A 12,621-nucleotide genomic window follows, 5' to 3' on the forward strand; every position below is an offset into this window, starting at 1 on the left:
GGTCTCCTAAGCCCCTACCCCCACAAGGGAGAATGAATGCGTGTGCATGAGCAGTGATTGACATGCAGTTAGACACCCCCCCCCTGGCCCTGATTGGTGCATCTGAACAGTTAGACACGCCTCCCTGGCCCTGATTGGTGCATCTGAACAGGGAGCTGTGGATTTTTGCAAATCTCACTCCAGGCTGTAGGTGGAGCCAGAGGAGCCGGATTATTTTTTTTATAAATGACCTGCTTCATGTAGTTCTGCTGGAACATAGGGTCAGTTTCAGCAAATATGCCAGAAAGTTAGTTTTATAAGTCTTACCTACTGCACGTTTAAGACCATTACATTTATAATCAATACAGTGCAACATTGTAAGCCATCATATTCCATAGCAGGGAATGTTTTACATAATAAGAATGATGCAAATTAAAAAACAATTTAAAATTAACATTTTCTTTTCTTGAGTTTCACTACAGCTCACACCCAAAGATTTGGTACTGTTGAACCATATCCTCTATGCCCAAACAGGTGATTCTGTGTTCCTGGGTTTGACACTCAGCTTCTGTGGGCCAGTACTCGATCCAGGTTCTCTCTCCAAGCACATACTGATACCTGAGGAAAGCACAGTGAAACATACACATCTGTAACACTGTTACACAACATTAACCCTTATGTCCTTGGGTCATATTTGACCCATTTTCACAAAGTTTCCACATCAGAAATTTGGGTTTCTTTCAACAAAATTGTCAAAAAAATAACGTGGATGGTTCCATACAATGCTTTTCACAAAGAAAGCAAATGATCACTTCACTACTTTCATTGAATTTTGGGTGATTTATTCAATTTTATAGCATTTGAAAAAAAAAAAACGATAAAGGAACGTTGAAAAAAGTCACAAAAATGTCGAAAAAAACAAACAAAACCGCAGGCAAAAAGTGCAGAAAAAATCGACAAAAACTTTGGCAAAAACGTCGGGGAAAGTAAGAAAACGGTTGCAAAAAGTGAAAAAAGACGAGAAACGAGAAAAGCTACAAAAGTGTTGCAAAAGATAACCAAAATCTTTTTTATTTTGACCCAGAAAAACAAAAACTTGCGATCGACAGGAAGACAACACGAGGGTTAAAAGCCTCTTCACCTCTTCCCACAATCACTATCAACAGTGACAACACACACTTGAGTACAAGAAAGGCTTTGATTTACTAATAGAAAATGTTGAAATGCAAACTCCACACACATTCACACAAAGAACAAACTTACGATCGATGGTCATCTCTGTGAATATCTTTGGACGCACCCATGATAAGGTAGGTTTTGCCCATCTCCAGAACTACAGACTCCCTGCAGTAGTGATAACGGAGGAATGTGCGCTGTTCATTCAGAGGACCCACATCAAGAGTTCCTGTAATTCAAGTATAGGAGAACAGAGAAAAGGTAAGGATTAAAAATAGCTAACGGTTCAGTACAAAACATTTGTGTTGTATTCTCATATTCCCAGTGAAATCATGCTTAAAGAAATAGTTGGACATTTGGGGAAATACTTATTTGCCTTCTTGCCGAGAGAGAGATACCTCTAATGAAACCTTATGACTGCGTAGCTTACATGCAACTTAGGTTAGTACAAAGACTGAAAACAGGGGAAAACGGCTAGCCTGGCTCTGCACAAAGAACTAAATCCACCTACCAAAACGGATCTGTCCCATGTGTTGTTTGAATGATATAGAAAATGAGTTCCATTTTGTTTTCTATTGTCCTTTTTATTGTGAACAGCGTGATTTTTTGTTTCGTAGGATAAAGGCAGAGATTGACTTGGTAAATATGGATGATGCTCAACGACTGAGATGGCTGTTCACATATGAAACATATAAATTAGCCAATTACCTAGATAAAGCTTGGGAGAAGAGGAAAAAAGCTCTTTATCGAGATGAATTGTAGATGAGAATTTGTTGTTTGTGTGTGGTGTGTGTGTGTATATGTATATATATGTATGTATATACATGTATGTATGAGTGTGTATATGTATATATTTGTATTCATGTATTCCTCCGAATGATTTGTATATGCGACAGGAAGATGTTTGTTAAATAAGTAATTTTGTGGTGTCTTGTAATCCCATGTGGGATGGGCCAAAATGTTTGGCATGACACAGAAATAAAATATAACTAACTAACTATAAGTTAGCTGGCTGCTAGAGGTAGCTTCATTCTCATCTAACTCTCTGCAAGAAAGCATTTAAGTGCATTTTGAACAATCATTTTCCTGTCTGATTGGAAACACCATTGAGGGCGTTTTCACACCTGAAAGTCTGAACCAAGGTTCATGTTTTATATATATATATATGTATATATATATATATATTATTCCTTAAAATAATATATGTTATGTTATGTTATTCCTTAAAGGAGCTTCCCACAAGGAGAGCCTGCCAGAGCTTCTTGTATTTGGTCCGAAAGTCTGAACCATCCAAAAAATGCTTTCACACTATAAACGAACAAGAGCATGGTTCAGTTTGGTCCAGACCGAGACCACCTCTTTTGATCTGACCAAAATTAGGTCTTTTGATCCGGACCGTGGTCTGAGGCACCTTTCTCACCTGCAATTTCGGTTTGGACCAAACTGAAAAGTCCGAAAGTCCGGACCTAATGAGGTAGGTGTGAAAATGCCCTGAGATTCAATGTGCCCAAACCATTTCAGAAACAAATTGTTATGTCACTATCACCTTTAAGGGACCTTGGAAAAACATCAGTGTCTTGTACATTTCAGGCAGTTCAAAGATAAATACCTTCTTTGAAGACTTCCAGTACCTTCCCTTTGTAAATGTCAGTGGACAAATCTTCTTTAAAACTTTCCAGTTTCACTTTGTACGCTGAGGACAGACAAGTTGTTAGCAGATTGTAAGCTCACTTACTCACACTAACATACAAACATTTGTTATGATAAAAGTGCTTCATGAATACAATCCATTCACACTCTCTTACCAAAATCTATTATGCTGTTCTGTGTACTCTCACAGATCTTATCTTTTCGCTGATCATTGGTGATTTTCTCCTTGTTCTGCATACTGCAGTTCTCTGGAAATACACAATAGGCACAACGTAAATACACAACTGACCAAAAAAGCACATGTGGATTAGAGTGCCAATCGGGCCGCATTTTTCTGTCCGACCCTGACCCGAGTGTGACAGACATTAAGATATTTATAATGGACAGAGCATGTGTGACGTCACCCATTGGTTTGTAGAGATCTGCTATGAGTCGTCGAGTTTACCGTTATGGGCGCAGACATCCTGGTTGCAGATGTGATGATTTTAGACGAGAGGGAGGAGGAGGAGCCCTTACACTCGACATTACGTTACACACTTTCACTGACAATCACATCATAGCCACGCCCTAAAACACCCCCTGCTTTATCGCCGATTTTAAAATCAACAAGATCATAATTCAAAAAATGAACATCATTCTGTGTTGTAGAAATAAACTCATTATGAAAAATGTTTACTGAGGTAATAAATCAAGTGAGAAGTGGATCACTTTCTCATAAACTTCTACAGAAACCGAACTCCTTTTGCAACCGCATGTGTCCCCCCCTGCTGGAATTCAGATAGAATGCAGCTTTAAGGCACTTCTTCGCCGAACTGGATGCATTGTCCATTAATATTTACAGTCAATGGCTAGAATATCCCTTTGGGGGAGGGGGGGCCCATATCATATTGGGGGGTCTGGGTGTTCTCCCCCAGGGAAGTTTTGAGCATCAACGACTTCATTTCCTGTATTCGGATACACTTTTATGCACCAATTTACGGTGAAAATACCTTTATTGAGCCTATGTGAAGAAGAAAAACACAGATGACAATTCAAAATATATCAAAAATATAATGGAAAGTATGTTGTTGCGTGTCATTGGGCATTTTTAAGTTGGTATATGGAAATCCTGGCGATTTCTTAGTGGGTATACTGCATATCACTGCGTATCATGTAGACTACACCACTGGTACAGCCTCTAAAGCCGATAATCGGCCGTCAGACAGTCTGGCGAGGTCGGTAACTCGAGTCTGTTCGGTGTGTTCCGTGCCGTCGTCCGTCCGAGGGGCCGTCAGCCTTCATTTTGGCCGATTTGACATGTATAATCGGCGGGGCGGGCACTGCCAGCAGTCAGACTCAATGACCCATCTGATTGGTGGAGAGCTAACCCGGAAATGGGGAGCGGGATGAGTGTGACTAGAGTCTCTCAAAATCTGATGAAAATCTTTTAAATTGACCTTTGTTGATCTGAAATGAAAACAGATTCAGCAACTGCACGGCCTATTTCTCTCTTAAAATGTTTTCAGAAACACGTTTCGGTGAACTATTTTAGTCCAATATGAGATCATATTCTGAACGAGCCGCCATGACAGTCTGGCTTTGAATTTCCAGAGAAACCAGACCCACGTGACACGTTCGTCCAATCAGCTGCCGGTTTTCATGTTTGGGCGACAATACAGATTAGCGCCATCTGCTGCTATGGAGACGTATTACGTCTCGTCTCTTCGGTGTGTTCTGAGGAACTTTTTGGACCAACTCGGGCTTTACTGCCGACAGTCGGCCGTCTGGTCGGTGTGTCTGGGCCTTTAGAGCCACTAGCATGGCTGTAGACTCTTTATCTTGTTTAATCTTCTCCGGGCCTTAAGTCCCCCAACTTTATTGAGGTACAATAATAAATTAATGCAGTTTACAGACAATGCAGAATAATAAGCCCCACATGATGGATCAATGCTTTATCTCTATGAAGCACCATGTTAGTGTTGGGTTTAGGTGTTTGTTCAATATAACAAATTTATGTTTACAGACAACGGATTAGGTCAGTTTGACATCATCCTGGTTACCTTCTGCACATTTGCATGTTTCACTTGTACAGAGACGCAGTAGCTCTCCAGCTGTCCTCTCTGGATGGTAGAATTTGACACAATGTCTTTCTGCAAATGGGAAAGATAAATTTCAGAAAATACTCTGACATCTATTGGCAGCAATGCACATGGAGGCATCATATGTGTTCAAAGTGTCTCTGAGACTCACGGTTATAGTATTCATAGATAGACACAGCAGCTGGTTGTAAGACTCCCACTTTAAGCTTCTGATAGATCCTAAAAGTGATCTCCTCTGGTCGTGTGTGAGAAACCTGTGGACCAATGAGAGATAGAGAGATGAAAGGAAGAACAAGGCAGAGAGAAATAGTCCAGAGGAAGGAAACAGTGAAGGCTAACCTTATCCAGGTAGATGATGAGTGAGCCTCTTTCTGACAGGACTTTGTTCAACTCATATTTTGGAAATATGCGAGCTCGTCCTTTAGATAACTACACACACACACACACATACACAGACACACACACACACACACACAAACACACACACACACACACACACACACACACACACACACACACACACACACACACACACACACACACACACACACACAGACAGACACACACACACAACACACACACATAGAGACATGCACACAGACACATAGCCACACAGCCACACACACACAAAACACACACACACACAGATAACTTTCTAAACTTTCTAAAACGTTCCTCCCAACCACAAACACTGACTGAACTGTATGTAGATGTCGATACATGACGTGTATTATATACACTACCTGTCAAAAGTTTTAGAACACCCCAATTTTTCCAGGTTTTTATTGAAATTCATGCAGTTCAATGTCTTATTGTACTCTGAAATGAAAGAATAGAACAAATGAACAATTTAAGTTAAAAAAGAAATCATGGAATCAATTTATAAACCAAAATGTATTCTTAATTTTTGACTCATCAAAGTAGCCCCCTTTGGCAGATATAACAGCTGAACACACTCGTGGCATTCTTTCTACAATGGAAATCAAATATTCTTCAGAAAGTTCTTCCCAACTCTGTTGTAGAAGTTCCCATAAATGTGTGACACTTGTAGGTGGCTTTGCTTTCACTTTTCTGTCCAGTTCATCCCAAACCAGCTCAATGGGGTTTAAAGGAACACGCCGACTTATTGGGAATTTAGCTTATTCACCGTAACCCCCAGAGTTAGACAAGTCCATACATACCCTTCTCATCTCCGTGCGTGTTGTAACGCTGTCTGACGGTTCCAGCGGCATCAGGCCAGCACAGAACATGCAGGTGAATGGTTCCAGTAATCCTACTGCTCCCAATAAGTGACAAAATAACGCCAACATGTTTCTATTTACATGTTGTGATTTGTAGAGTCACAGCGTGTACAAAAAACAACGTAACATGAGACACAGCCATCTTCTAACCGTAAACAAACCGGGAACTATATTCTCAGGCGGAAGAATATAGTACTTGGGCGGAATGATCTGCTTTGCAGCAAACCTGTCTGAGAATATAGTTCCCAGTTTGTTTACGGTTAGAAGATGGCTGTGTCTCATGTTACGTTGTTTTTTGTACACGCTGTGACTCTACAAATCACAACATGTAAATAGGAACATGTTGGCGTTATTTTGTCACTTTTGTCACAATTCGGAGCAGTAGGATTAGTGGAACCAGTCACCTGCATGTTCTGTGCTAGGCTAAGCTACCGGTGGAGCTGTCAGACAGCGTTACAGCACGCACGGAGATGAGAAGGGTATGTATGGACTTATCTAACTCTGGGGGATACGGTGAATAAGCTAAAGTCCCAATAAGTCGGCGTGTTCCTTTAAGTCTGGTGACTGTGCTGGCCACTCCATGTTTTTAAGCTTACCATCTTGTTCTTTTTTCCTAAGGTAGTTCTGGCATAGCTTGGACTTATGTTTTGGGTCATTATCTTGATGTAGGATGAACCCCTGACCAACTAGGCGCATACCAGAGGGTACTGCATGGCGCTGCAAAATGCTGTGGTAGCCGTTTTGGTTCAGGGTGCCTTTCACTCTGTACAAATCACCGACCGTGGATCCAGCAAAACAGCCCCAGACCATCATGCTTCCTCTTCCATGTTTGACAGTTGATGTCACACACTGAGGAACCATCCTTTTGCCTACTCGACGGTGTACAAAAATCCTGCGTGATGAACCGAAGAGTTCAATTTTGATTGAATTGACGATGTTTCTTGGCCCAGGCAAGCCTCTTTTTCTTATTCTGACGTCTTAGCAATGGCTTTCTTTCTGCAACTCGACCTATCAAACCTGTAGCTCGAAGTCTTCTCTTTACAGTTGAAACTGAGACTTGCTTATTATGACCAATATTAAGCTGTGCTTAAAGCTGTTGTCCTGTGAGCCACCTATCACGCAAGCTGTTGACTCTCAGAAACTTGTCTTCTGATTCTGTTGTGGCTTTGGGTCTGCCAGACCTCTTCCTGTCAGTTTCCCCCAGTTTCTAAGTACCTTTTGATGGTGAAGAATACTGTACTCACTGACACCTTGATTTTCTTTGCAATTTCTCTGTAGGAAAGACCAAGATTCTTAAGTGTTATGATGGTCTGTCTCTCTTCCTTTTGTTAATTGCCTTTTTCCCGCCATTTTTATAGCAACACACTACGTTCTGCAGTACAATACTGTTCAAATAATGCTCACGAGGGTATGGTACCACAGTGTGTTCCAACAATACTTTTATACAAACAGAGGGGGTTGTAAGTAATCCAGACCAGTTGGAACTCCTGTGAGAATTGGTAGCACCAACTTTCAAAGCTTGATCAACCTCCATTGCTGCAGAACAGCTTTACATTGTTTACCCATTTCTTGTTCCCTGAAAAAGGCCTTTTTGTAAAATACTGAAATGTACATTATTTTTCAGTTTTGGGTAACCTTCCTTTTTTTTAACCTCAGGCAGCTCACCACTTACCTTTGTACCATTTTAAGCTATTCATTGGACTTGAACTGCTAAAATTTCAATAAAAAAAAAAAAAAATTGGGGTGTTCTAAAACTTTTGACCGGTAGTGTATGTATTGTATATATAATGTATTTGTGTGTTCTTACTAAGTCCAGGTCAGCTGTGTTAACAGTGAAGCCAGTTAGTAAGCCAATATCCAGGATTGACATGGATGCATCCCTCTCTTTGTCCTTGTAACTGTACACAGCATGGATGGAATAATTAAATAACAGCATAAAAAAGATGGAGATAAAAAAAGATAAAATCCTTTAAGAATTCAAAATCATGAGAACAACATTTGTTCAGTCATGACTTCTTGATTATACTTACGAAAACTCTATTTTCAGCTTGTATATTTTCTCGTCCTCATCCATTTTCTCTGCAGGAGCAAAATGATGTATATATTAGTGCTGTCAAACGATTAAAATATTTAATCGCGATTAATTGCATTAATGTCATAGTTAACTCGCAATTAAACACAATTAATCGCACATTTCTATCTATTCTAAATGTCCCTTGATTTCTTTTTGTCCCATTATTGTTCACCATCCACTCAAAATGTTACGTTAGCCTACTACTCTTTGGCCGGCTCCAAGCCCAAACCACTAATTAAGTATTTTGTTTATTCGTTTCTCATAAGGTAAGGTACCTTATGTTGTTTGTACCTAAACAACACATAACGATGAATAAAGAAAGAGACAGAAAGACCAAATTACCTGGCAGGAGCTGCACTGACAGGTTAAACTTCTGACAGTCACTTTCCTTTTCTTTAGGCAGAGCGTAATACAGAGACACCATCTGGCAGACAGATACAAGTGCATCTTTATATGTGATGAACTCATAGACATCTGTCTTAAAAATATAATCCAAACAAGATTAAACAAATATTTGGTCTTTTATGAGATTCAAAAAAGAGACACTATAATAATTAACTGAGGATAAAACTCAGAACAATAATAACTTGTACTTACTTTCACCGTTGCTTCTCCTGTACCCGTGGCAATTACCGTCACATTCTGGTTTATATCTTTGATCTGTGGGACACACACGCACACACACACACACACACACACACACACACACACACACACACACACACACACACACAGAGACTCACACACACACAAACGCACACACACACACACACACACACACACACACACAGACTCACACACACACAAACGCACACACACACACACACACACACACACACACACACACACACACACACAGAGACTCACACACACACAAACGCACACACACACACACACACACACAGAGACACACACACACACACACAAACGCACACACACACACACACACACACACACACACACACACACACACACAGACAAATACACACACACACACACACACACACACACACACAGTCAGGGATCAGCAGAAGAAACAGACAGAGAACATCAGGAATGATGATATTAATGAGCCACTATGTGTTTGTTTGTTTGTTTGTTTGTTTGTTTGTTTGTGTGTTTTCTGACTTTAGATGTTCTGGTGGCGTAGTGGTTGTCCCTGTTGAAGTTGAACTTGTCAGGCTGTGACCTGCCCGGCAACAAGATGTCCACATTCAGATCATACTCTGGTTCTTTAGCACTAGTCCAGTACTCCGCTATAGCCTGGTACACCATTATAGTAGCCTAGAGAGAGAGAACAAGTGAAGGATGGGAACAAGATTTAGAAGAAAAATAGGTTATGGGCTAACATAAGCTGCAGGAATAAAGATGGAGAGAGCGGTCTGTGTTACCTGAGTGGATCCATAGTCTCCGTAAACCATCTGCTGCGTGTTGAACCATCTCACAACAGGTCTGGCTTCTTCAAATGCCTTTATTAACAGAAGACAAGTCAATGGTTGAAATTCTCTGTTTGACACGATCAAACAGCAGAGACTTGAAACTTGCCTGATAAAAGCAGTCAATCACAAACTACATGTCCTTGATCTTTCCACATTTGTGTCATTATTGTGTGATTATGCAGAGCAGGATGCTCAAATCAGTCCCTTGTCTTTATAACTATGTCATAATATATATAACCTTTATTTTAGGAAACCACATTGAGATTAAAACCTCTTTTGCAAGTATAAGACCTGGCCATGTAACAAGGTCACATAGAAAGTATCCAACAACAATAAATCAGCAACAATAGGTACCACAATTAATAGTGGGAATGCTGATTCAGCAGCATTCCAACTATTCTGTTCAGCCATTTTTATTATTCCGTACGTTTTTTGGCTCTCCATAACTTCAGCATACATTCAGCTATTAAAATCATTCTACTTTTAAAATGTTCAGCTCCTTCAGGTAATGATGGGACTTCTTCAACTTTTTTTCTACTATTTATACTTTTTAAAATATTAAGCTTTTTAAAACTTTTTTTAACATTGAAGTCAATGAGAGCATGCTTCAAATCCTTAAAATCTTCTTCCGCTCCCAAAATTTTCAGCTTCTTCATACTTTCACCTACAGACGCTACACACACTTTAAAATGTTCACATAATATTCAGCTATCCGGCTATGGCTTTTCAGTTTGATATCTTTTACAGTTTTTGTGAAAAAGCTGTTTAAGTTTAGTGATCATTTCAGGATTTTTTTGTGTTTAAAATGGGTGTGTATTGCGCGAGCTAGAGTGGATGATGTCATAGCCAGAGCACAGAGCCTTAAAAAAATTATCTATAAATTGCTCTCACGCCCACAATATATATTTGTCATACACAATTTATGCATCAAAACGTAGGTATTTTTGTCCAGTCTCAGTTATGTGATACGCCTTTTACTTTTGGCTCGTTGAGCTTCCAAATGACAAGACTTCCATACCTTCCTCCATTCACTGCCCTGTTTAACATTCTTCACATTTCCGAGCGAAATGCAGAGCGAACCACTTTTTTAAATCGCTGATCATTTTTGTTGCAACATATGGTCATGCGATGGAAAGAACCTCAACACTCGTGCTGACGTTTACGGTAAGCGTATTGTGTCACTTCCGGTGTTCCCGTGTTACAGACGCTAGTTTGCTGCTCCAGCAAAAACTTACTCAACTCTGCTTTATTGTTTAAATTAGCGGCTATTTGCCTTGATTGCATTTGAATTACAATTGTTCTACTCAAGCACTTATACTTCGCTTCTCTTACAGCGACTGCCTCGCTGATCTCACAATTGTTAAAACGCTGTTAGCTACTTTAGCTTAGCAATTAGCAATGGCTAATTCCTCTCCCTCTCCTGCTCTCTCTTGCTCTGTGTGTCAAATGTTTAGCTATTCGTCTGCCTCCTTTAGTGATAACGATACATGTAATAAATGTAGTATATTCGCTGCTCTGGAGGCAAGGCTTAGTGAGTTTGAGGCACAGCTCCACACCATGGAATCAGAAATGTATGCTTCCGTAGCTAGCCAGCGCCACGTAGCTGGTGCGGGCCAACATACTGTAGCTTCTGTAGCTTATGCTAGCTGTCCCCCGGCAGGCCCCGAGCAGCAGGGCGAGTGGGTGACTGTTCGAGGGAAGCGTAGTGTTAGATCTAAACCAGGGAGTGCACATGACGACGGTCGCTCTAAACCGGAGCATCTTCGCCTCTCTAACAGTTTCTCCCTACTCAGTGATACACCCGCTGAGAAGCCAATTCTTGTTATTGGGAGCTCTATACTGCGATATGTGAAGCCGGCGGCCCCAGCGGCTGCGGTCATATGCGTCCCCGGGGCCAGAGCGGGCGATACAGAATCCCATCTAAAGCTGCTGGCTAAAAAGAACCGTAAATGCAGTAAGATCATACTTCACGTAGGTGGTAATGATACCCGATTATGTAAATCGGAGATCACTAAAATTAATGTTGACTCACTTTGTGCATATGCAAAGACAATGTCGGACTCAGTAGTTTTCTCTGGACCCCTGCCAAACCTGATCAGTGATGAAATGTACAGCCTCATGTCATCCTTCAACCGCTGTCTGTCGGAATGGTGCCCAGCTAATGATGTGGGCTATGTGAATAACTGGGGGGCGTTCTGGGGAAAGCCTGGTCTGATTAAGAGAGACGGAATTCATCCCACCAGGGACGGAGCCGCTCTCATATCAAAAAATCTGACCAAGTCTATTATCGGTCATAAACCATGACAACCCAAGTTTGATATTAGTAATCAGAGGCGCAGTACTACGCGCTCCTCTGTGCTTCCGTTGGAGCAGTCGCCCATTCATAGTTCCATAACCACAGTGTCTGTCCCCCGACTCAGATCGGTTAAATCAAAGGTAAACAAAAGATGCGCTATACTTAACAACCTAATTGGAATTAAAACAACCACTGCAACGATACAACAAAATAGGAAAATTAGATGTGGACTACTAAATATTAGATCTGTGTCTTCTAAAGCAGTATTGGTAAACGATTTGATATCAGATAATCAAATTGATTTATTTTGTCTTACTGAAACCTGGCTGGGCCATGAAGAATATGTTAGTCTAAATGAAGCCACTCCTCCCACTCATATTAATACTCAAATTCCTTGAGGCTCAGGCCGAGGAGGGGGAGTTGCAACCATATTTGACTCAAACCTGTTAATTAATCCTAAACCTAAATTAAATTATAACTCGTTTGAAAGTCTTGTTCTTAATCTTCAACATCCAAAATGGAAAACATTACAGCCAATTATATTTGTTGTTATTTACCGAGCTCCAGGTCTGTATTCTGAATTTTTATCTGAATTCTCAGAATTTTTATCATGTGTAGTCCTAAAATCAGACAAATTACTTATTGTAGGTGATTTTAATATCCATGTGGACATTGACAATGATAGCCT

The 12,621-nt window shown here is 40.5% G+C and overlaps 1 protein-coding gene across 1 annotated transcript in view; it reads right to left on the reverse strand.

Annotated features, from left to right (window-relative positions):
* Positions 1-426: 426 nt before the first annotated feature.
* LOC116062589 (complement C3-like) overlaps positions 427-12,621 on the reverse strand; it is a 51,115-nt gene continuing 38,920 nt past the window's right edge. The window contains exons 31-43 of the mRNA XM_031317276.1: positions 9,590-9,667; positions 9,327-9,482; positions 8,796-8,858; positions 8,541-8,622; positions 8,155-8,203; positions 7,932-8,022; positions 5,223-5,312; positions 5,035-5,137; positions 4,845-4,934; positions 2,961-3,053; positions 2,765-2,848; positions 1,243-1,384; positions 427-597 (exon numbers count right to left, since the gene is read on the reverse strand). Coding sequence (XP_031173136.1) covers positions 456-597; positions 1,243-1,384; positions 2,765-2,848; positions 2,961-3,053; positions 4,845-4,934; positions 5,035-5,137; positions 5,223-5,312; positions 7,932-8,022; positions 8,155-8,203; positions 8,541-8,622; positions 8,796-8,858; positions 9,327-9,482; positions 9,590-9,667 — 1,263 coding nt within the window. The 3' untranslated portion in view covers positions 427-455. The remainder of the gene's footprint in view (positions 598-1,242; positions 1,385-2,764; positions 2,849-2,960; positions 3,054-4,844; positions 4,935-5,034; positions 5,138-5,222; positions 5,313-7,931; positions 8,023-8,154; positions 8,204-8,540; positions 8,623-8,795; positions 8,859-9,326; positions 9,483-9,589; positions 9,668-12,621) is intronic.

Source organism: Sander lucioperca, chromosome 10 (genome assembly GCF_008315115.2).
Source record: "Sander lucioperca isolate FBNREF2018 chromosome 10, SLUC_FBN_1.2, whole genome shotgun sequence".
Taxonomy (NCBI): domain Eukaryota; kingdom Metazoa; phylum Chordata; class Actinopteri; order Perciformes; family Percidae; genus Sander; species Sander lucioperca.